The sequence below is a fragment of the Polypterus senegalus genome, chromosome 13 (assembly GCF_016835505.1).
Source record: "Polypterus senegalus isolate Bchr_013 chromosome 13, ASM1683550v1, whole genome shotgun sequence".
In the NCBI taxonomy this organism is placed as follows: Eukaryota; Metazoa; Chordata; class Cladistia; order Polypteriformes; family Polypteridae; genus Polypterus; species Polypterus senegalus.
The window spans coordinates 26,756,487-26,783,401 of NC_053166.1; the positions used below are offsets into that span (position 1 = coordinate 26,756,487).

The 26,915-nt window shown below is 39.2% G+C and overlaps 1 protein-coding gene across 1 annotated transcript in view; it reads right to left on the minus strand.

Annotated features, from left to right (window-relative positions):
* mgat4b (alpha-1,3-mannosyl-glycoprotein 4-beta-N-acetylglucosaminyltransferase B) overlaps positions 1-26,915 on the minus strand; it is a 111,939-nt gene that overhangs the window by 41,451 nt on the left and 43,573 nt on the right. Inside the window, exons 2-4 of the mRNA XM_039775736.1 lie at positions 1,353-1,532; positions 1,085-1,225; positions 820-953 (exon numbers count right to left, since the gene is read on the minus strand). Coding sequence (XP_039631670.1) covers positions 820-953; positions 1,085-1,225; positions 1,353-1,532 — 455 coding nt within the window. The remainder of the gene's footprint in view (positions 1-819; positions 954-1,084; positions 1,226-1,352; positions 1,533-26,915) is intronic.

Consider the following 26,915-nt stretch of genomic DNA (forward strand, 5'->3'; position numbering starts at 1 on the left):
TCAGTCCATCACAGTTTGTGAGGGGTCAGGGTCTATTCCAGCAGCATCAGGTGAATTGCAAAATCCAACCCACCTTCAAAGCAAGCAATCACACTTATATACACAGTCTAATAAACAGAAATAGTGGCAACACAGCAGGTATAGAATGATGTCAAACATAATTTTCTAATATTGTTATCTTCACAATTGAGGTACTGTTTCTATATACATTTTAGCACGGTGTAGTTGCAATGAGGCCAAAAGAAGAACTTTATAATAAAAACAAGAGGAATCCATACACATATATAAAGTAATATAGGTGGTCACAATACAATTGATATATTCAAGTTTTTTGGAATTGTTTTCAAGACACTAATCAGTACCAACAAGCTAAGCTGCAATCAGAGGTAAACAATTAAAAAAAAAAAATAAATAAAAAACACACACACAAAGAGGCCCAAGACTACAATTAACCTTGCACTGCTGGCCCATTTAACAGTAGATTATCTATGGCATAACATTTCTGTAATTCATTTGATCAAAGTGCCGTAATCGGATTTTAAAGGCTGCTACATATTAAGGTAAAATGTTATGAAAATAAAGAAAAGAGAAATATAATAAATCAAGTAAGATTAAAACATGAATTTGCAACTGGGCTCTTGGCCAATTAACCAGCTTTTGATAGCACAGACAGGCATTTCTATATTTATTTATCCTCTATTCAAATAGAAAGGGTGAGGCAATAGTTAGCAACCCCCACGTATGGACACTGTTTGTGGTTTTCCTGCCTTGACCAAGAGTCTGTTGCCCTCCCCTCTCATCCACTTGTCAGCTCCTCACCTCTGCAATCAGCACCACAATAACACAGTCTTCCCTCTCAGTGGCAGACAACTCCCCCATCAAAGAATTAAGGGTGTCTGTTAAGTAGGAGTGCACCTCCCTCTTAACGCTGGGGATCCCCATCACAATGGACACTGTTGATACAGAAAGCACTACATAAGTAAGGAGGAAAAAATAACTTCAAACATGGCAAAGGACAAATATAACAAAATACCAATAGCCAGTTCTTAACATGCTAGAGAAGCACACTATGGGTGACCCTTACCACCAGTCCTGCCTTGGCCCACATGAACAGCTGGTTGCAGGCTATTCTCCTTAGCCAGCAGGTGTGGCAGGTGCTGGAAGATGCTGGGCAACTGCAGGACATTTTTGTTGGTGACATTCCACAACTTAAGTTTTGTTTCATCTGTAAAAGAAACAAGACCTCTGCATTAGATATTAGTTGAGGTGCTTCCAGCAGTTGTACATTTCAGATACAGGACAGTAACTCAGAACCCCAACAGTGCTCATTAAAGCCCAGACCACTTTGTTACCTGAAAGGTTGCTCCAGGTGCGGTTGATGTCACGCAACACCTGCTTCTCTGCAATAGCCCTCTTAATTTCATCCAGCACGAGATTAAGCTCCTTAGAGCGCTTCAGGTTTTCCTGCTCTGCTAAATGAAGTCGCTCTCTCAAGGCCAGGAACTCCCGCTGGTAAACGTCCACCACATCGCCTATAATGACAAAAGGAAGGAGGCACTGCAGTGTAGTGTAGAACAGTGGAGGGTTACTGGCTTAAACAAATCGCATACACTAGTTTTTTTTTTCTACTGCATTCAGTAGCAAGGTGGGGAGCCTGGTCTATTTTATTACATTTTTGACATCACATTGCATTGTTGTTCACTTTGTTTAACTTATCTTGTTTCATTCTGCTCCCTAAGTGACTGTGTGAATTCAAGTAAGTTGCCACCATCCTCCGATGTAGTACATGTCCAAGCAAATTAATACACCCACATTCTTGATGCAGCCTTGGCGCATTGCTATTCATGCACGAGCAACCAGACACACGTGGCATCTCCAGTTTCTTTAATATAAAGGGCAAGGAGTAGGCTGCTCACTCTATTACACTGACCTAATGACCTACCCCACCCCCCGCCCCCCACACCAATTGCACAGATGGCTTAAAGAAGATGGCAGATTAATAAAGAGTCACTGAAGAAGTAAGCTCTTTAGAAGAAAAGAGCCTGCTCTCTCACGGACTTATTCTCTGCAGCATGTCAATGTGTCGCATGTGATTACTGCACTCTTGCGGTCTGTAGCATATGCAATCAGGAGGCACAAACTCAAGTCACAAGATGAAAGAGCTTCTTGCAAAGATAGTGCCGTTATTGAGTCAAAAGAAAATGACAGTGAAAGGATGGGTTTAAGTGAAGTGAGTGCTGGAGCTAAACAAATTAACTCTCAGAAACAACTTTCACAAGCAACTTATGTCTTCTAGTAAACTAACCACATAGCATGAAATTCAAAAGACACAGGCTCCAAAAAACAAAATCCATTCCTTACTTATGATCAGACTTCAATGTTCAAATCACATGAACAAAAAGCCATCAAATGGCACATGAAGAAACCAAAACTTTATCAAATCCCCCATTTTCATAACCCACTTCCTCCTCATTTCAGCATCACATTGTACTGAACCACAAACACTCCAGTATCCAGCAAAAGCACTTAAGGACACCATTCATTTTGAAACACAGAAACTGCCATGTGAATACAAAGATAAGGTAGGGGGCTAATGCTGTAAAACAACCTTCCAGGGGGTTATTTCAGAGTCAGCAGAGAATGTCAACAGTCACCTGAAAGCTCTGGGCCTCCACAAGTCTTAAACAATTAGTCAAAAGCAGCAACAGACTAACTGGGTCAACACACAATACTGATGGCAGATGTGAATAATTAGTGCCTATAAAACATTATATAGACTAACAAGGCTGGCAAAAAGTTCCAAATTCCACTGTAACCTCTTTCGGCTATTCAGAGGATTAAAGAGACTAATGTGTTAGTTTTAATTACTGCAGGGATGCTATATAAATCCTACATCAGGTTAGAAGCTCGACTCAGGCAGGTTTTCAGTGACCAAAACAATGAATCTCACAATTGGTGAGGAGTTCATCACGTTGCGAGTTAAAAGGGCTCAAGTGACCAGAAACGAAATGCCCCCATTTCACAATCTCATCACGTTGACAAACCGTTTGTGATTTCAGTTCGTAAATTAAAATAAAAATCACTTTCTCCTAATCCTTGGTCTTAACTCCTAGGATGTTTACCCTTAAATGGATTTCTTTCAAGCAATTTAACAGCCGAGGCTGTAACCGCCTTATGTGTAGAGCTCCAGGGCACAATGCATCAATCCATCAAACTTTTAATCTCTACATTATTCTTTCATGCCAACATCAGGTCATTCTCAGTTCTCTGGTCCACTAAATGTCGTATAAGTAGTCCTGTTCTTTTGATTAGACCTTAGAGTTTCACATCTCCTACTGATTCATCGGTTACTCTACCTGCAAACATGCAAGTCACACTGAAAGGTGCTTTGTAAAGATATATACAGTACCTATAAGAAGTATTCACTCCCCCTGGAAAGCTTCACATTGTATGGTTATACAACACTGAATAACAATTGATTTAAGTTGGCTTTTCAGATACTGGCAACAGAAAACAGACTCTTCAATGTCAAAGTGAAAACATATCTCTGCAAAGTGGTATAAATTACTTACAAACAAAACAAAAAATAGTTGATTGCATAAGTTAGTACAGATGCACCTTCAGCAGCCACAACAGCCTCCAGTCCCTACTGCAGAGGAGCATCTAAACAGCACGATGCTGCCATCACCATCCATCACAGTTGGGGTGGCACCTTTTTGATAATGGGCAGTATAAAATAGTGTTTAGCTCAGTTTTAGTCTCATCATACCACAGAACCTTCTCCCATGCGTCTTCTGGCAAAACGTAGCCGAGATGTCACATGCGATTGCTGTCCTTGCCACTTCCCCCATTAAGCTAAGAGTGGTAAAAGCATCCAGGAAATAGTTGCCTTCTCAGTCTCTCCAAGCTTAGCAATTGTGGTCTGCGACTCCCTTGGTGGCCTCCCTCACTTGTCGCCTTCTTGCATGATCACTCAGTTTTTGTGGACAACCTGTTCTAGGCAGGTTTACAGCAGTGCCGTACTCTTTCTGATTCATAATTATTGATTTAACTGGAATCCAAGGGATATTCGGAGACTTGGATATTTTCTTGTCACCATATCCTGCCCAGTGTTTTTCATTAATGCTGCTGTTTTTAATGGATGTTCCTTAGTCAAGTGAAGTTTGCCAGGTTCCCACAGGAGTGTAGACTATATGGAGTTTTTGTTTGCACTTTAGACCATATCTGTGTCATCTTGAACATCCAATGAGCAGCACTGACTAATAAGAGGAACACAGGCCCTTTTTTGCTCCAGTTTTGCAACCACCTGCAGTTCCAGGTTATATTGATAGTATCCAGTAATTGTAAAGCATTTAGATTGGGGCATTCAGTTCATGGTTAAGTCAACATAGTGCTAAGAAAAATTAGCTTGCTCTTCACCACCCCAGTCTAAGGACCTGCAGTTGGTTTCCTGCCTTGTGCCCATTTTTTTCTGGGTAATCTTCTCATTTCCTGTGTCTGTTAACTGTCGTTTCTTTGCATAAACTCAGTCGTTTGACACTATTAGCTAATGGGATTTACAAACCACATGTACACTGCAACAGTTTCCACATTTAGAATTAGGGAACACTGGAATTTGACGTGACTTGCTCAAGGTCACAAAGAGAATTAAACCTGGTTTACACTTACCGCATGAAGTCAATGCACAAACAGCAGCGCCAAGTATATGTATGGTGAGCAGCAAAAACACATTTATAACTTATTGCAGCCTGTTCAATTGCCATGTTGATGTTCTAGTCAATAAATGACAGTGTTTGGTCAGTGCGGCATAGCTAACGATGTCACAGCAGAGGATGCAAGACTCTGTTAATGGAAGAGTTTTGTCTGCTATTACTGGCTTCAACAGGAAGAAAAGGAGAAAATGGAGTGTCAAACCAATTGACGAACACTGACGAAGGAAGGGCATTTATAATATTCTTGTGACTACATGATGAGCAGATATATTTCGTGTTTTTGCATGTCTCCCTCGTGTTTTGATAACCTGTTGTGTCATATTCAACCATTCATTCATCATTCTGGCCACCACATAATCAGCCTCCCCATTCTGGATACATGGCCACAACATCCATCACACCACATATTTAGAAGAACTTCAGCATGTGCACTAGTCGCGCACAGGGGCATGTCTCCAAAGCTAAAGTCTTTAACGCAGCTCAGACATGCAAAATACGTGGGATGTTCAAAAAGTTTCCACACTTTTATATTTTCGCTGGAAATGTTGAAGGTGGGAAAAGGAGTAGTTATGGGGCATTAAAAAGTTTATACAATGCTGGGAAAATTGCATTGCAAACAAAGGTGACTATGTAAAAAAGTGATGTCAGAAACGTTTTAAATGTCTCTTGTATAAAGTAGGCTTTAAAAGTTGATTTTGAACCAGTGGCTTTATGCTTTACAATCTAACATCTCAGTCAACAGGGTTAGTTGTTGTCTCTATGTGGCTTATGAGAAGGTATGGATGAAAGATATTTATATGAAGAACCAAAAGGATGAATATCCTACTACTAAGGTCCATGGCGTATTCCAACATATGGTCATATGGTGGTGCATTGCTACAACTACTTGGGGGTTCACATCTGTGGCAGGTTGGACTGATCTCGTAATATAGAGGAACTATATAAGAAGGCAAAGAAGACTCTTAATTTTACTTTATTCTATTAATGTGGAGAATGACATCCTTTACATGTCCTACAACTCTGTGATGGGCACAAACTGTGGTGTGCTGGGCTGGTAACATCACTCCAAGAGACGCCCACCGAATAACAAGCTAATTAAGAAGGCTGTACTCACTGGAGGTAGTATTGGAGGAGTGATGAATGACAAAAGTGATGACCATTATGAACAATACTGCACATCCGCTTTCAGACACACTAGTGTCAAGAGCCAATAAATTATTCAGCAGAAATATGTCAAACGCTACTGAGGCTCTTTCATACCTATAACAATCCTTATATTATTTCGCTTGTATCTGTCCGTGCTCAATATAGACAATGGTTGCCACAACTACTATATTCTTCCACAACAATAGCGAGGAATCAGTGTTCCTGGCAGAGTTTTAGTCTTGGGCTTATCTTCAAGTCATCAATTCTTCAATGTGACCAATTATCGACTGTGGTATTTGACTGTTTATTCGATGCATACTTTGTTACTGACCGAAACTGTATTATGACACTACCATTTTACACCTCCTTTTTCCTTCACTACAATGTAAGCCTCCCAATAAAATGAAAAGGCACATACAGCCTACCTGCGACCAACAGAAATGGTCTCGCAATCCTACATTTGCACCATCAACATTCAGAAGCAGAAACATCTACATCATGCCTAGACCAACCAGCACAGGCAAAGTGCCTTAAAAAAGACAGACAATGTATAACAAACCACAGAGCGACATTATCCGAAGATCAGCGGCAGCAAGTCTTGCATCTAGACAGTGAACAAAAAACTAATTATACACACAACCTTTCTGAAGAGCAGCAGCAATCTGCCAGACAAGGGGAAACATTACACCGGAAAAACTACAGGGATTCTACAGCACTGACAACTCAAAACAGGGTATTCCCTTTCTATTACAGCATAGGCAATTCCCCGTTCATTTAGAATATTGTATGACTATCACCAAGTCACAAGGACAAATGTTTAATAACGCCAGAGTTTATTTGCCAGGCCCTGTTTTTACCCACGGCCAGTTGTACACTACATTTTCCAGTTACATCGAAACCTGGGTTAAACGTACAGGAACTTGCAGGTTACACACTGGGGAATATTTTTCTGACAATAACGTTTACGCAACAAATTGCGTTTTCCGACAATTATTACTATACATTACCTGACGGCCACACTTCACACATACTGACTTACATGTGCCCTGCTTTTCCCTTCTTATCCGATATGTTCTGTTAACCTGTTCATGTTACACTTTGTGTTGTAAATAATCATGCAGTTGTGACTATAACAACATCCCATACTAACCATGCGACTTCTAATGTTGAGTCCTCTCACAAGTCACTACTTATTAAACTAATCTGCTCTTACTGTAATGTCTGATGTTCTTCTATCCATCATCATAATTTCATTAACACTTTTATTCTTGCGAAATTTTCACAACCATGATTTGCTAGTATGTCTTTATAATGCCTCACTGTAACAGTTCTCTTATCTTTAGCCAACTTTGAAGTTTTTACTTTTCTGTAATTCTTGTGCAAGTTTAAGGGAGGTTGTTATTGTTTGTTATAATATTTCCTGAGCTTCTGCAAAACCTAATTTGCTCCCTTGAGACACATAAATTACTATCTACCTATGTACCCATCCATAGGTCTATCTGTCTTTCAGCAGGTATTCTTAATCAGAACAAACATACAACATTAATGTTGATTCACCGTCTCCTGCTGTCGCTAGTCACAGCATGACATGTAGCTATTTCTGCCAGTGCTGAAGTAATTGGGAGTGAAGTGCAGGCAGACGATGCACTGTTGTAGCAGCAGCAGCAGCAGTATTAACTGACTCCTAAGAGAATGGAGTGGTATCACAGTGGCCTGTCATTTTTCATTCTTTCTTTCACTGCCCTAGGCATAAGAGATTGTTACAGGATAGCAGGATGCAGCTTCAGTAAGCAGCTTTACAAATCACTTGGAGACAGCAAAGAACACTATGGAACAAAAATTTATGGACTAATGTTAAGTCCTGTATAACTACTGTATACTGGGGATAGCAGGAGTATCCGGCAGTGCCATCAGCAATTCTCTCTAAACCATTTAAAGAATCAGCAGCTGATGCAATTGTCTGATTATTTAAATGGAGGATTGAAAAATAAAACAGATTATAAATGAGCGAGAAAATTAAAACAGAAATCTGTCTAATCCTCACTCATCCGATTCATCTTTCAAAGCTGGAAAGGCCATCACATTGCCTAAGAGCAGCAAAGAGACTGGCTTTTAAGGCACTATACTAATTGTACCAAAGTTGTTATCAATGGTTCTAAATGTGCAGGTCTAAATTATTTTCTGCTGTGACTTTATCTACCCTTTAGATAAAAATATTCTATCGATGTTTCTGTCTATGACTGTTATTTTTTAGTCTGCGAGTGGCTTAAAGCATCAAAGGCACTGTACACAATAAAAACTAAATCCCCAAGGGTGACAGTCAAACAGCCACACTCCGGAATTATAGGAAACACATTTTGTTTCTTTCATTAAATATTAAACTCTGAGAAGTTCCTTTGTCTATTGGTGAAAGTTTTTTTTTCCCCTTGTAGCAGGTTGACCCCAAATGTTTTAAATGTTTTGAAATGCAATTTAACATCCATAAATTCAAGGTGTTGGAGAACAGCAAGAAAACTCTTGACAAGTTAGGACAGTGAAAAAAAAAGATAAACTGTTAACATCTTATAAATAAACAATAAAATCCTGATATACAGCAAAGACGTTCAAGTACAGAAAAGCAAGGAACTTCTAAAAAGTCTGTCAGATTGCAGTGAAAGTGTGTTTTAAGTTAACTTTTGCTGTAGTTGTATCTGGGTTGTAGCAGGGTAACTGTGTCCTTACTAATCAAAAGCAACACAAAGAGTAGTGAGTAGTGTAGGGCAGAAGGTGCAGCTTGCAAAGTCCAAGTCACAGAAATGATGGAAGATGGATGTCTTCACCTCACTCAAGCTATTTACTGTTTCTTAAAGATGGCTGGAGGCAGCCGACACATAAGAAACAGACATCCATTGTATCACCACAGCCACTAGGCCACAACACATTCACAGCAACAGATGTTCACTTGCATAAATACCCTTGTTACAGGTCAGTTTAAGCAGCACCACAATTAAGAAGGGCTATGCAAATTCTTAGCTTGTAAAATGAAATGTAAATTACAGGAGGTTTCACATTTTGGGTGACTCCATTCAAACAACCACAGCTACATCACAACATTAGTTTACCTTTGATTTTCAATTTAATACTTTACCGAACTTCTTTCTGTAAACAATGTATAAGACAGGTTACAGATGTTTTTGGAATCCATCACTTGTGTATTTTGCATTCATTACATTCAGGTGCTAATTTTAGAAACATTTTGACAAGAAGAAGCCATTCAACCATACAAAGCTTGTCAATCTTATCCACTTTATTATTCCAAAAAACATCAAGTTTAGTTTTGTAAATACCAAAAGTCATACTGTCTACCACACTGCTTGGAAACATTTTCCATGTTTATGGCTCTCTGTGTGAGAAAAAAAAACTAATATATGGGTGAAACTTACATTCAACAATTTTTCAACTGTGAAATCCATTTAAAGTAACAGCCTGGATCCACTGCACTAGATCCTTTCACAATTTTAAAAACTACAATTATAACACCTTTTTTTCCCCCCTCTACTTGCTTAGGCTGAAAAGGCTCATAAAATGGAAAAACTAACCCGACAGTCCAGTATGAAATACTGAAGGCAAAAAATAACTGAATATAACAACATAGTCCGCCTTGAGAGGCAGTCCTATTTCTCCGAAATTATAAATGATAATGCTAGTAATACAAGAGTTAAATTCTCAACTATTGATCGTCTTCTAAACCTTGCTTACTCAATGGAATGCCTCCTAAAAACTACTGGTGAAACTTGTTAGGATTTTGCTGTATTTTTTAAAAACACAAATAAATTATATTAGAAATAATATAGTACATGCTCCCTAAGTTACTTCCGTTGAACCCTAGCATGTCCTTTAAAACGAGTAAAATTTTTTCACTGGAATAGATTCATTCGAACTGCGTAGAATAATTTCCTCAGCTGAAACCCCACACCTGCACCCTTGACCCAGTACTAACAGGCTTTTACAAAGAAGTTTCTGAGGTCCTAATTGATGGTGTTCTTGACATAGTGAACTCATCATTAGATACGGGCTCTTCCTTGACTGTCTAAAAATCGCAGTTGTTAAACCCTTGCTCAAGAAAAATAACCTCAACCCCTCCGTCTTTGATAACTTTAGGCCAATTTCTAACCTGCTTTTCTAAGTAAAATTCTAAAAGAGACAGTATTTAATCAGCTAAATGATTATTTGAATAAACAGGTTTTAGAACAAATCATATAGAGAAAATGCGCCGTTTAAAGTAGTAAATGATTTGCAGGTTAATGAAGACTGAGGCTGTATATTTTTTCTTGTTCTCTTAGACCGAGCAGCATTTGACACCACATACCAGTGTTCTTATAAAATGCCTTAGACAATGGGTGGGCTTCTCAGGCAGCATCTTAAATTGGTTTCAGTCTTACTAAACAGGTAGTAAATTCTATGTTAGTTGTGGTGATTGCACTTCAGAGATGCACAATATTATATATGGTGTAGCACAATGATCTATTCTGGGTCAGCTGGTTTTTTCAGTCTATATGCTTCCATTAGGTCATATTATTTCAAAGCACAATGTGAACTAACACAGCTATGCAGATGACACACAACTGAATTTATCGATAGTGCCTGATGATCCTGATGCTCTTGGCTCTTTGCCAAATGTCTTAGCAGTATTTCTGATTGGATGAGTAGAAACTTTCTCCAACAAAATATGGAAAGTAGAAATCTTAGTGATGGCAAATATGAAAATGACGATGGTATCAGAAATAAACTTGATCCCTTAGATTTAAAAGTCAAGGCAGAGGTAAAGAATTTAGGGGATGTCATTGACTCAGACCTAAACTTTAGTTCAAGTTCAAAGTTTATTGTCATGTGCACAGTAAGGAAGCATGTTTCCCTGTACAATGAAATTTTTTCTTTGCTGTCCACACCAAATGACAAAACCAACGTATAAAGATAGACATAAATAATAAGTAGCAGACAGATAATAACAGAGGCAGCATAAAGTATAAAAACAGAATAGAAATATAAAGTGTAATTGTGCAGGTAGGTGTGGATGGACGAGTCAAATAAAGTTGTGCGAGGTAGACAGAACGATGTGAACCTTGGTTATAAACTCCAGTCAGTTATTTAGGAGTCTGATGGCCTTGGGAAAGAAAGAGTTCTTTAGCCTGGAAGTCCTGTATTTCATACTTCTATACCTCCTGCCTGAGGGTAGAAGTGAGAACAGTTCATTTTGGGGATAGGTGGGGTCCAAGAGGATCGAGGAAGTTCTCCTGCGGACTCTGCAGTTGTAGATTCTCAGCAGAATGGGCAGTAGGATCCAGGTGATCTTCTCAGCAGTCTTTACCACTCTCTGCAGGCCTTTTCGGTCCATAGCAGTAGTGTTGCTGTACCAAATGGTGATGCAGCTGGTCAAGATGCTCTCAAAAATGCAGCTGTAAAAGTTGTTGAAGATCTTAAGTCGACATACCAAACTTCCTCAGCCTCTTTAGAAAGTACAGCCACTGTTGAGCCCTCTTGACGAGCTGTGTGGTGTTTAGAGTCCAAGTGAGGACCTCACTGATGTAGACACCCAGGTATTTTAAGCTGCTCACCCTCTCAACTTCAAGCCCTCAGATGAACAGTGGCGGCTGAGGTCTCCTCCCTTTCCTCATGTCCACTATCATCTCCTTTGTTTTGTCTGTGTTGAGGTTGAGGTTGTTGTCCTCACACCATGACACCATATTGTCCACCTCCATCCTGTTGGCCGCCTCATCCCCACCAGTGATGCATCCAATCACTGCGGTGTCGTCTGCGAACTTTAGGATGATGTTATCTTTGTGGGAGGTGACACAGTCGTGGGTGAACAGGGTGTAGAGGATGGGGCTGATGACACATCCCTGTGGGGTGCCTGTGTTTGTGATAATGGTGGCTGAAATCATATTATCAATCCTGACAGACTGGGGCCTGCCAGTCAAAGTCTAGGAGCCAGTCACAGAGGGTAGGGTGCAGACCAAGTGCAGCCAGTTTATGGGCGAGTTTATGGGGGATAACTGTGTTAAAGGCGGAGCTGTAGTCAACAAAGAGCATCCTGATGTAGGAGTCTTTGTTCTCCAGATGGGAGAGGGAATAATGTAGTGCGGCCGCGATAGCATCTGAGGTGGACCTGTTGGGCCGGTAGGCATACTGCAGGGGTCCAGAGTTTCCTGTATGCTGCTCTGAATGTGGGCCTGCTCCGCTCTCTCAAAACACTTCATGATTATTGGAGTGAGTGCTACCGGCCTGTAATCATTCAGGCAGGTGGGTGGGCTTTTTTTTAGCAAGGGGGACGATGATCGTAGTCTTAAAGCAGGACGGAACGATGCACTGACTGAGGGAAAGGTTGAAGATGGAGCAGAGAATATCAGCCAGCTCGTTGGCACATGCTTTGAGAGCCCACCCAGGGATGTTGTCTGGTCCAGCTGCCATACGGGGGTCAATTTTCCTTAGTATTTTGTTTACCTAATCTGAAGAGACCGTTGGGGGAGTGGAGGGGAGTTGTGTGGTTCAGGTGTGTGTGTGCGCTTCCACTCTGTGCTGCTGCTGGATGCCTCAATGTGGGTGTAGAAAGTGTTGAGATCATCCAGCAGACTGTATGTGGAGCTGATTGTGCTGGTGGTGGTCCTGTATGCCCTGCCACATACATCCAGAGTCAGCAGTAGAATAGAAGCCCTCAAACTTTTCTCTGTACTGCCTCTTGGCTGCTGTAATGGCTTTTCTTATTCTGTACTTCGTAGCTTTGTACTCCGTCTCAGTGCCTGATCTAAATGCAATAGAGCGAGCACGCACCATGTGATGTACCTGACTGTTTATCCTGGGCTTCTGGTTGGGGTACTTTCTGACTGGTATTGTGGGCACGATGTTGTCAACACAGCTGCTAATGTACCCAGTCACGTACTCAGCATAGTCCTGTATGCCGATAGAAGATTCCTCTAGAGTGGCTGCAACCCTAAACACATCCCAGTCTGTCTGAGCAAAACAGTCCTGCAGGGTGCTCTCAGTCTCTGGGGTCCAAAGTTTAACTTGCTTAATGATAGGGTTGATTTGTTTCAGCCTTTGTCTGTAGGCTGGGTACAAGAACAGTGAGACGTGATCCGATTGTCTGAAGTAGGGGCAGGGTGCAGCCCTGTATGCACAGTTTATGTTGCTGTAAACCTGTAAATTGCACTGATTAAAGTCTCCAGCTACAATAAAAACAGCATCGGGATGAGCCGTCTCTAAGGTGCTGATGACGTCATGGAGTTTGCGGAGTGCTGCCGCTTTTGTTTTTAGACTGCTAGATTACTATAATGCTCTCCTACAGGACTACCTAAGAAAGACATCAATTGGTTGCGATTAGTGCAGAATGCAGTAGCCAGAATCTTAACTAGAAAAAGAAAATCTGAGCACATCTCACCAGTTTTAGTGTTGTTACACTGGCTTCCTGTGTCATTCAGAAATGACTTTAAAATACTACTACTAATGGTTTAGAAAGCCTTAAATCTTGCTCTGTCCTATATTTTAGAATGCCTGTCCCCATACACTTTAGGTCATAACCTTAGATCTTCTAATGGTGGTCTGCTTATAATTACAATTGACATTTGCCAGGCTAATGCTGTGGGACATTAAAAAACAAACAAAAAAAAAAAAAAAACTGCTTAATACCCATTATTTTAATTTGTCTTTCTCATAAATACAGTCCATTTTAGATGCATTACTAATAATGGGCAGAGAATTAGCCTATCCTTCAGGGATCTACAATCCTTACTAATGTCTACTTTTCTCTGCTGTCTTTTCTGTTTCTACTGTACTGATGTACGCCGCTGCCACCGCCACCACCACCTGATGAAGACACCATGCAGCCACCTGTGATCAAAGAATAAAGGCGGGTGCCCCAACTTTTCATTAGACCAACTTCAATAAATCAAACATGTGAAGCCTGGAAACAAAGAGCACCTAATGTATGAAAATTTATGTTAGGTAGAATGCCCAGTAGAAGCTACAATAGGTAATATTTTGTCCTTAGAACCCCTGTAGATTTTTTTTTTTTTTTCCAGCCTAACGGGAGTTTTTTTTGTCCTGTCCTCCCAGCCACTTGACCTTATCACCAAGCTCATCCTTAGAGACTTGCATCATCACGCTGTATATAAGGACACTAGTCTTCTAGTCGATATTTATCCATTTTAAAAATTGTTTAGAATATTTTTTTTCCTCTCTTTGTTACTTATCTTTAATATTATTGCCTAATTTTATTTGTAACTTTCCCTTTGATATCTTGCAAAGCACTCTGAACTACATTGCTTGTATGAAAATGTGCTATATAAATAAATGCTGCTGTTGGTCATCTCTTTTAATCTTTCTCAACTCATAGCTCTCAGTCCCAGATTCTGTATAGTCACTTTTCTCTGGACTTTTTTCTAGTGTGCCTATGTTTGCTTTTTTTGCCAGACAATCAAAACTGCACAAAATATTTTATGTGAACTTTACCAGTACAATATAAAGCTTACACATAACCTCCTTTGATTTGCCCTCTACACGTTGTGCTATGTAACCTAACTTTCTGTTAACCTTCTTAATGGCTTCTGTACAAGGTCTGGATGTTGTAGCAGACCTATCACTATCGACCGCTAAGTACTTCTCGCGTTCCAGTATCAGACCTCCCATTTTGTATTCACATCTAATGTGTAATAGCTTACATTTACTTACATAAATCTTATCTGCTACAATCATTTCAAGAAAGATCCATTAAATCAACAAGGTAATAAAAAGGAGATTGGATTGATAGATTCAATTATCTGTCTGCTCCACAAGGCTTATTCTACCTGGACAAAGCTGACAGTCCTATGAGGGTTGTGTTTTTTGATTTATCCAGTGCCTTCAATACCATCCAGCCAATCCCTGTTAACAGGTGAAGTCAGAGATATACAGGTGGATTAACCTGTGGTGTCCTGGATAATGAACGATTGTTTAGGCTAACCATAGTTTGTAAGAGTCAATAACGTGTTTATGATACAGATGTGAGCAACACTGAAGCACCATAAGGAATAGCCCTGCATCCTTTAGTCTTCACTCTGTATACTGTACCTCCAAGTATAAATATGACACCAGGTCATGTCATTTACAGAAATGCTCAGATTATTCTACACGTATGGAGTGTATTGATAAAGGCAATGAGACAGAGCATAAAAGTGAGGGGGTGAACTTTGTTTCTTGGTGCAAAGAGAACTGTCTACATCTTAACATCCACAAAACCACGGAAATGGTTATTGTCTTTCACTGCACCAAAGACCTTCTGTGTCCAGGCATTACTCAGGAAGTAGATGTTGAGGTGGTGCACTCCTACAATATTTGGGGGTCCACATTAATGACAGGTTGGACTGGTATCAGAACACAATGGAACTATAAAAGAAAGGGCAGAGCAGGCTCTTTTTTCTCCTTTAATGTGGGCAGTGACATCCTTTGCATTTTCTACAACTCTCTGATGGTCAGTGCAGTTGCAGGCTATGTTATAGGATGTACTCTTGTGCCCCTGGAGTTACTAGCAGAGTGCCATTATGAACAATGCTTCACATTCTCTCTCTGACACACTAACATGGAGAACTTTTAGCCAAAAAAAAATTTAAGCAGAAGTGTGCCACAAGACAATTCTGGGGCTCTATTATACCAGCAGCAGTACATCTGCATAATTGGGACTGCCAAGTCAGGAGTTTTCTTTTTAATTTTCTTCTGCGTTCAGACCAAAGACTGTGTGTTTATTTATTTATTTAAAGAGCTTCTGTAAAACGCCAGATTTTCCACTTGGGGACAAAAAGTTTTATCAACAATATTTATCTAAATATAGAGCACACTCTCAACCCATTGGAGAGAGAAGTGGAAAGCTAAATAAAACAAAACCGAGTGGCATTATGAACAATGCTACACATCCTTTCTCTAACGCAGTAACACTGAGGGCCTTTCAGCCAACAAACTATTCAGCACAAGTATGTCAAGGAATGTGACTGGGGCTCCTTTATACCAACAGCAATATGCTTGTTAATGCCTCACTGGGACTGGGACTTCTGTTCTTATTTTTAGACAAAACAAACATTTTCTTTCTTTAAATCATTCTGGAGTCTACTTGAGTTGGGGATGTGATGTTTGTCATAATAAAATATTTATTTTTTTATTGAACTTCTGTAGAAAGTCAAACCCCAAGGGACAAATAAGTTGCTATCTCTCCAAATTTGTCCAAGAATGAATTTTGTCTAAGTCTGTCTGTAATGACTGAACTAATTCTAGATTATTGCCATTAAACATATTTAGGTATCATCTTCAAATTTAATCAGATTTTTATTTATATTTCTGTCTAGATAATTTACATACTGTGAATATATATTTATTAAATTTAGCAGTGGTCTCAGCAAATTCTAATAAGGTTCCACACACCATGACCCTTTGCTTCTTGGGTTTCAGCCAGTTTTACACCCCCTTACACACTACACACTGTGAACTCCCAAATATTTTGCTTGACGTCCAATTTCTCGTGTAGCACTTTATCAAATGCTTTCAGAAATTAAAGGTAAATAATGATATGCATGTCTCTGGTTGTATGCTTTTTCTGCTTTATCATAGAATTCCAGCATGTTAGTAAAACACAACTTTCCTCGTCTGTACTCATGCCTACTGTTCCCTAAAACTCCTGTTCTAGCCATGTGCTACACAATTTTTTCCTTAACAATTACTTCCATTAATTTACCTGTGATTTACGTTAAGCTTACTGACCTATAGTTAATCTCCTTTTTTAAATAATGGGATAATATTTGCTTGCCTCCAGTGTTTGGGAATTTCCCCAAGTACAGTATGCAGTAACATTCTAAAAATGTGTGTCAAGGATTATATGCGGTATATACTCACTCATCTCCCTCAGCACTTGAAGATAAGAAGTTATCTGGTCCTGGTGATTTGTTAGATTTCAGCCTATTTCATCTAAGCAGTACTGCCTGCCCTATCTAGAATTTCCAAATCACTCAGGACCTTCTCAATAATTCATTAATTTCGGGAGGTTATCCATTTCTTCTCAAAAATGTCATATTTGTCATTTCAAGCAGCACAGATCTGTGCTAATGCTGCAAATTTCAGAGCAGTGCTGGAACTGCACCACAAATGAAGCTATAGTCGTAGTGAAAAACAACAATTTATTTCTTGCATGGCCCAAAAATCACATAAAGAATGCCTAAGTGGGCTTTAAAAGGAACTGTATTTGACACCCCCAACGACCCCCGCCTCGACTACCTACAAGGACAAGGAATAACTCACATTTGAAAAGAGAAAAAAAAAAAAAAACACACACCCTTGTTAGGGACAAAAATGGAAGGGCAGGGCAGTTGAGAAAGAGAGACTCTTACAGGTAGGCTAGAAAGGCAGTGACTGTCAAGATTTGGGGGTAAATACAACACACAAAACAGAACACAAGCAATCTTCTTCACAGCTGTCTCCACCAAGTACTGTACAGGCCCAGAAACACTCAGGAAGGGCATACATAACTGACAACATGACTTCCAAGAAGATTTCATTCACATTGAAGATTTCCAAGAACAGTAGTATCAGCACGTTGGCCATGATAGTACACTGCTTCTGTGGAATATTTTTTTTTTTTTACCAACTTAACTGTAACCTTTTGTATTTGCACTGTATTTACTAAGTTCATTGCACTGTTAAAACTACATACAGAAGTGCTTTTATGTGCTGTGCTTAGTCATTTTTTTTCTGGAAGGGAATTTTACCCCTGGTTGCTATAGCTTGTTGCACTTCCCTGCACTTGTATTCTCTTCACCTCTTCCTTTGCGTGACAGAGGAGAGGCGTTAACTACTGTGATGCGGCCTGTCATGGGCCTGCTGGGAATTTCCATTTTTCCAACTGCATAAGTAATCCGCTCAAGGGATTGAGTGTCTGTTGAAAGCCGAATGTGAGAAGTCTGTGCAAGACTTTCAGTTGCCACAAATCAATGCATAGGATGCCAGTGGATGATTCTGTAGGCATATGATGGGAAAGAGTTTCACTGAAAACAGACAGTATTTTGTAACTCATGGGGGAAAGCAAACAAATGAGAAGTAATGGCCTGACCTGCCTGTCTCACATATAAATGAATGTGGCTACCTGCCAGCAAGTGAACATGATGCCGGTAGCATTTTTACTAGGGACATTTTGTGTATGAGGTCATACAGTATGTGATACAATTTACCATGCTGTTCACATGCAGGACCTTCATAATATGAGAAAGTTGCTGTAACACCCTTCACAATGGAAACAAAGCAATTTACTTGTACATTATGTATGTTCAATCACCTTAATATTATATAACATGCACCCTGTTGTGCAACTAAACTGGAAACTTCAGGGAAAGCATAGAAAAGTAAACTGTAGAACAAAATGTTAAGATTAATTAAAAAAAAATGGCAAAAAACCTGATCACTACTGCCTTACAAATTTTTTACTTGTTTTATGAGGCTGTTTGGAAATCCTTTCACAGGTGGTAGGGATTTGTCTTGTGTATAGTGAATATTTTTTGGACCAATCTGCAGAATCTAAAGAGCAAAATAAGCATTTATGCAAAATATTCTATAATTTATGGGCTGGTGGGTTGCACAGATAAGGGACAGAGGCAGCCACATTCATGTCAACTGGAGTCAGATCATGTTGGACTGCACCAAAAGATGGCATGGAGCATTGTAGGCATTGAATGAACTGAAGTAATACCCATTGGTGGTGGGAATGTTTTACTTCTTTGCAGCTCATTTATTTATTATTTCCACTCTGCCACTATAATGAATTGCAGGATATTTATTTTTACAAAGATCTGTTAAAATAAATACCTATGTGATCAAAAGCAAAGCAGAAGAGAATGAAATGGTAGCATGACAAAACTGTAGTGTTGCGAAGGAAATTGTTTTGCATGTATTTTTTTTATTTTAGTATATATATATATACTCATATTTATTATATATATGCATTCTAGAACAAAGGACCACTGCCAACCTCACCTAAAATATGTCAAAAGTTTAGCCAAGCGAAAAGTTGATTACCTTTTATACAGTTTATAGTATGATTAGCTGATTTTTATTATTAGATTAGATAAACTTTATTAATCCCAAGGGTAAATTTAGATGCATACAGTAGCAGAAACATCAAAAACAAACATACAGACCCACAGGACAAGTAACATAATATAGTAATAAAATCAATCGATAGATAAATAAACAGTAATTAAACTTAATATATTGTGCAAAAATAGTAAAATTAATACAATGTGATCTTAAAGAGTGCAGGTATTTGGTTTGGGATGTTTGGAGCTTACATTGAATTGCTATGACTATATAAGCCTAAGAATGTGCGTCTAGTCAGGGTGGTTCCAAACGAACTAAGAGTATATTGACACACCAATAATTCTATTGAATTAAAATAAACACATGTAAACATATATACTATAGACATACACATACATAGAGGGTGGTCCAGATCTAATTATGCAGATCCAGATCATCTGGATGACTTTCATTTATGCGGGGATGATTCCAGTTCAGCGCGAACACGATTCTTCATGTCGTCAGTTCGCACACTTCGATGGTCCGGGATTTTTCTGGTGATTTTCTATGTAATAAACTTAATTAGTTATAGCGTAATTAAAACTGTATAATTTAGATCTGGGCCACCCTATACGCAAACACACACATGCACTGTACATGGAGAAACTTTAACAGAGTGGTTTCAGAACATTTAAATAAATCTGACTAGTGTATTCTGTATATTCCATAAACTGTTTCACTGCTGACTATGACGCATACTGGTATTCCAAAAGTTAATTAAATGTTCCTTAAATACCTAAGGGGATTGCAAGATTATTGCAAGCTCAGCACATTAAGACTCACCTAATTTCATTAGGCTATCAGGTAGCATAGTGTTAACCTTGTAAGACCGGCTTGGCGGATTCACGAGCTGGAAGTAGTCCTGCACTCATCTTTTTCACCTTACCAGTGACCACAATGCACTCCTGTAGCCCCCTCCCTGGTTTTCTCCTCAAGAACATCACCCCCTCCAACACTGACCACCATGAGTATAAGGAGGTTCTCTAGTGCTATCTTATAATCTTATCAGAGTATCAGAGTATCAGTGATAATAAAATTAGTGTGGTTAAGCTGTTCAGAGCAATTCGCATTAAACAACAAATTGATAAAAGTTGTCACAATTCATTCAGAAGAATACCAACTTCAAAAATTAAGGTTTGTGGAAATTGCCAGATGCTTAGTCCACAAGAAGGCTACCTACAAGAGACTCCACTGTTCAACATTAATGATAGCCCAGAAGAAGGTTAGACATACACACTGGATAGGTTTCATCAGATGATACCAGATGAAGGCTACATAGCTAAAACATTGTTCCTCTAACCTTTTCTACATATTTTTTCAGTGAGTAAACTTTAACCTATTTTATTCTTAAGCAAGTTAGGAAATTTCAGTTCTTGGAAATATGAGTATTTCTCAGTCAGTTATAACTCAGCAGAAAATGAAATGTTGTATGTGGGGTGTGGGACTTTACCAAGAATTTGGAAGGGCAGTGTTTTAGCTAACTAACTCAGGAATTACTGAGATTTTACGTATTGGTGATACCAGCCAATTTAAAGATAATATTAATATATATCCATTTAAATTGATTATGAAAACTATATGGAAATATTTTTTATGATTTTAAAATGTTGAAATTCAGTATGGGTATGTAGGAAACAAATGACTGTTCCCCTTTTAAACTTCTGCCTTTTGATAGCAAAAAGTACTGCTTTATTAGGAACTTTAAATAAATAACGAGATGAAACAATGAAGCCATTTTGTGTAAACTGCCAGAAAAAAGCAGGACACTGATATCACCAATCTAGTTTTGAGATGGTTGAAGAGCTCAAAATCCTTAAAATCAACAGGGCGGTGTGACCTGTCATGCATAGCCAACCTATTTTCTAACTGTCATGTGGCTTTCTGGCAATAAAAAGGCCAAATTAAAATGAAGGTTGTCCTGAAAGGGTCAGAGAAGTTTCCACATTCAAGTTTCTGAACAAATCGTTAGCATTTCCTCAAGAAAAGTATACTAAAGCACACCTGTTTGCATTTACTTCAATGATCGGAGTCTGCTACATGGCATAGTGTGGTAAATAGACATGAGAAAACACATTTAACCCATGATTACGGTAGGATTGCTACTAAATTATTGACTTCAGTATCAATACCAGCCTTTTGGATAATAATAATAATGGATCTCTGCACCAGGACCAAAACCATTACAACGCAAAAACAGCTCACTTCAAAATCTCTCCATTTTACTCCAGCCTCACTGCTACACCATTCTGTATCACTTCCTTCTTGGAGTATACAGTACAGGGGGATTTTGTGCAATCGTCAAGTCTGAGGGCATTGTGCCTTGAAGGGAGAGCGGAGGGGTGTATAAAACTAATGTTTACTCCTGGTACCGAAAACACCGAAATGCTGGTGCCATACCTTTCTAGAAATTACATTTTTCTGTACTTTTTCAGAACTGGTATGCAATGTAACAGTACCTATGATACAAATCATATTATAATTCAGGATTCACAATACAATTATTCCCACAATATTACATTTTCTTAAAATAAATGCACTGGATGCTTAGTTTTGCATATTAAACAATAAAAAATTAAAACACTATAAAATAAATTCAAATCTGTGTACAAATACAGCAGTTTTAATGTGGCACATGAAATATTTGAACTGCAGTACCATAAGATATAATGCAAGTTAATTAGTACATGCAAATTAGAATTTCACTGTACTCTGTGCATGTGACAATAAAGACTCTTACTGTATAAACCTATAATAGAAAGTTATGGCATATTTAAATTTAGCCTTTTGCTTTCTGAGTTAATATCAAACATTGCTCCAAAAATGGCTGTCCTGCTTGAATGCCTTACAGACAGACAGATAAAACTTCATTTGACATACATACATACATACATACATACATACATAATTCACTAAGGACACGCAAGGCACTGAGCGCAAGCAAGACACTGAGGGCACGCAAGGCAGTGAGAGCAAGCAAGACAGAGCCCCACCCGCCAACTCTAACCCTCCTACCGCGTCATGGGATATGCACAACAGAGCCACGCACGGCAACTGTAACCGTCCTCCCGAGTTCAGTGTCGCTCTCGAGGCACGCAACAACTCACCAAACACTGCCTCAGTCGCTTACGTCTGTGCAAAAGACACAGAGCCCCGCCCACCTACTCTAAGACCATGGGATACGCACAACAGAGCCCCGCCTGCCATCTCTAATCCTACTTCCATGTCCACAGTTGCTCTCAATCAAACAGCAATAATTAGCAAACAAAGATAACTGGCAGTAACAGTGCAAAATTTACAATTGAAAAGTTTTGAGGGTAGTTTTAAAATGTGTTACTGAATCGAGCTGATTTATATGAGAGGTAAGAGCATTCCCGAGTTGAGGAGCACTATGAGAGATGCTTTAGCTCCCATAGCACAGAGTTTGATGTGTGGTACAGAAAGTACAGCTGCAGATGAGAATCTGAGTGAGCGAGTCAAGTGTCAGTCTGTAGGAGATCAGTGAGGTTGCGGAGAGCTTTAAATGTTAAGAGCAGTATTTAGTATTGTACTCTGTAGTTAACAGGGAGCCAGTGAAGTTGAAAGAGAATAGGTGTAGTATGTTCAGTGGATTTAGAACAGCAGGTTATTATCCTGGCAGCAGAATTTTGAATAAATTGTAAGTTTATGGATACGTTTTTGTGGGATGACAGATAGAATACCATTACAGTAATCTATATACGAGGTGACTCGGGCATTAACCAATACTTTAGAACTGTGTTGCGTAAGAACAGGACGAAGTCTAGAAATGTTTCGGAGATGGAAGAAAGCAGCCCGAGAAATGTTACTTATATGGGAGGGATTATTTAATAATAATAATATTATTGATGATGATTATTATCAATAATAATAATAATAATAAATTATTATTATTATTATTTAATAATTGCCATTATTAGAGTATAAATGGAAATAAATAATTGCATGTAAACGATTCACCAAAATCTGTTGTATGTAAACGATACTGTTTAAAACGTTATTGGTTTTTCATCAGAAAACCCGGTTTCCACGTCTACCTGTATTAGTTTAAATGGCACTTTTACCACTCGCAATAGGGTGGACACGCCGACTTATCGTGTCGACTGGGCAACACAGTGAATGCGGCGTCTATCTATATATGTCTTTGTTTTCCATAGCCTGCTACAGGAAGGTACTCTCTTGACCATTGGCATTGGTTTCACTACTTGCTTTTTTTGTTATACTGTGACAGTGCTTTCCTAAGCCTTTGTTATACTGAATTCCTTTCTCACCGTTTTCCGTTCCTATTCTTACACCGGTGTATGCTATGGCGGGCTTCGGCTAGTATTATATATTATATTATACAGTAATCTCTCCTCGATCGTGGGGGTTGCGTTCCAGACCCCCTATGTGATAGGTGAAAATCCACCAAGTAGAAACCATAGGTTTGTATGGTTATTGTTATATATTTTAAGCCCTTATAAACTCTCCCACACCGTTTATAAATATTCCCCGCACAGTTATACAGCATAATCCCTTTGTATTCTCTTAGATATTAGGTAAGATTCATTGAAATTATGTATGTAAACACAGTTTATATACAGTAAAACCTAAATATTATTTTAAAGATATCGAGTGTCTCCGATATCACATATGTTACAGCCATTACGATAGACAGGCCACCAGCAATAAATGCATAAAATGCAAGAAAAATAGTATACAGTAAATGTGTGTACAGTGACACTAAACATACGTACATGTACTAAGTACTGTAAGTAGAAAAATTATGGTTACTCACCAACAATGACTTGTCCGATAATAATTAGTTTAATTTTACTGCACAACAAAGGAGAGCGTTACAGCTCTACTAAAGGAGCCACTTCAGGCGATTGTGTAGCACTGCCGTTGTCCTTCTTCTGGCAGTCTTCAATCAAAATCCCTAAAGCAGATTCCATCCAGACTACTGCCTTATTACATCCACTTTCAACTCGTTTTGCACCCGGGTTAAAAGGACACTGCAGCTGTAGTTCTTATATTCCTTTCCTACTTTTTAAATAAAAAGAATCGTAGCCTCATTGATGCCGTAATGGCGTCCTACAGCGGTGTAGCTTTTCCATTCCTTCAGCATATCCAAAACGTTTACCTTTTCGCCAATCGTTAACATCTTCCATTGGCGCTTGGGCACGGCCCCTGAAGTAGGAGCAGATCGTTTTGGAGCCATAATGAAGGGCTTGACTATGCACAAAGATAAACACAAAAGAGCACAAAAGTTAACTCTTTACACAGCGAAACATGTTGATGCTGAATGAGCGAGATGAGACTTCCTGGTTAACACTGCATTCAGCACACAGGAACTTTACTGCGTGCTCTTATTGGTTAGTTTCTCAGTCATCCGCCAATAGCGTCCCTTGTATGAAATCAACTGGGCAAACCAACTGAAGCAGCATGTACAGGAAGTAAAAAGACCCACAGTCCGCAGAACCCGCGAAGCAGCGAAAAATCTGTGTTATATATTTAGTTATGCTTACATATAAAATCTGAGATAGAGTGAAGCCGCAAAAGTCGAAGCGCGATATAGCAAGGGATTACTGTATATTATATTATATATGGAAGTGAAGGTCTGTGATAGGGTTTGCATATTTGCAGCTGGAGAAAATCAATCACGTATCATAATGTAGTTTTTATTCCTGAGCTTTCAGCCCCTGCCAGGAGCCTTCATCAGAGGATAATGCTTAGACATACAAGAATCAAAGGCAGTATATAGCAAAATTAGGTGGGGGGGTAGGTCAGTGTGAGCGGGGGGTGGGGGTTGGGAGGAGTATTGGTACATCGTGCCTAATACAACTATGGAGGAAGAAAAGTTTTTCATAACTGTGTGCTTCTCGGATTACTGAAGTTTCCCATTGTCTAATACATTTGAGGGCTTCTTGCCTGATAGTTGTACGAATGGAAGCGAAGGTCTGTGATACAGTTTGCATATTTGCAGCTGGAGATATACAAAGGGAGAAAATGAAACATTTATATACACACACACAACAGAATGACTAAAAGAATATTAAAAAGAAAACTTCTGACTTGTCAGTTTAAGTGAGGCATTATGAAGGTGTATTGCTATTGGTATAAAGGAGCCCCAGTCACGTTTCATGACAAGCTTCTGCTGAATAATTCATTGGCTGAAAGTCCTCAGGGTTAGTGTGTTAGAAAGCGGATGTCCAGGATTGTTCATAATGGCACTCAGTTTTGTTTCAATTCTCTCCTTTGCTGCTACGTCTAGGGAGTGCATCCTACAAATGAGTTTGCCCTTTTAATTAGCTTGTTGATTCTGTGGGCCTTTCTTGAAGTGATGTCACCATCACAGAGTTGTGCTGTAGAAGATGTGAAGGGATGTCACTACCCATAATATGCCTGTTCTACCTTTCCATATATACTGAACCGTAGTTCCTCTGTGTTAGGAGACCAGCTAACTGTCTGTGGGTCCTGATTGCACTGAAGAAGTACCTACAAAGTTTTTATTTCATTTTAAGAAAATTGGGAATGTGAAAACTCTGCATGAAACTTAGACCTCTCCACTGTGACAAGATCCCTTGCTCTCACTGTGTACAGATGTAGAAGGGACAGACAAGCAAACATTGTGAATGTGGCTGCTTTCTCTCTGGCTGATAGAGGTATTGCTATCAACAGTAGTCAAGATCCACTGCTATACAACTCCTCCTTGCTGGAATCTTCCTCTATTCCTCAGACAGCACTGATGAAAGCTGTAACAACATCTTAAACACTTGTTCGCACATCCATAGCTCATCAGAGGTGGAGGTACTGCACCTTTCTACTCCCAGTTGGATGACAGTACATCATGAGGACTGTGATGAGGTGTTTGTGCTTTGCTGGGCCCAACAGAGTTCCAATTTGAAACAAGCCTGTAAATGCACTGGTGTGTTAATGAAACAATGTTTTGATTTGGCATACTCCCCTGAGGATGCAGCTCACTGTGTGTATAACCTGCTGCCCAAGCCTGCACAGACAACTTTCACCTGCAGATCAGTATGCATATGGAAACGCTACTACCATAGTGCAGTTAGTTTGTCAATGTACACATTAGTTCTAATTTTTCCTCCAATCAGATTTTTAATATCCCTGCTTTTGATGAAAGCCGTTTTACTCTGCCATTGTGTTTCATTTTAGTCATGTGGTAATGTCATGCAATACACAATACAAAGTTAAAAATTGCGGAATGGGCGGTATTCTGTATTGCGAAATTTGATACAAAGAAATTTTGTCTTGTGCCTAGCAGTGAGCCAGCAACTACCTTAACTTTGTATTACACACTTATTCAAAACCTGCATAGTTGAAGGTAAAGGCAGCTTCTTTTTAAGTGTTTTCTTGTGTGAATTTGCAAAGAAATGACCTTTTTCTCAAGGTCCACATTTTTCAGTCATTTAGGAGTATTTGTTGAAAAAAAAAAAAAAAAAGATAGTTTCTGTGGTAACGGTATTTTGCCCTAGCCTCAAACGTCAGATTAAGAACTAAATATGCAGTAGAAAACACAGCCTCCACTTCCCTCCTCCAGGCCCAAAATTGCTAAGCTAATGAAATCCAATTTAAGCTTTCACGGCCAGTGAACTCTTTCAACTTATGCAACTCTCAGCCACAATGAGAACTGTAAACGATTAAGAAAGGAGCTATCTAAGTCATGTGATTAATACATAATATCTGCCAAACTTGATTAAACAAAAAAGCAAAACACAGAAAGCAACCCTGGGCACAGCTGTGTCAAAAGGTAAATGCAAACTGAAGTGCATTTGCTCAACAACCACTAGACAAGCAAAACAAACAACCGTCAACTAGCAATGTAGCGCTGAGGCAGCAAAGATGGGAGACAAGCGGAAATCAGCGTATGGAAAGGCTTCCCAAGGCCAGTCCTTGTGGACCATTGTGGCTGCAGGCTTT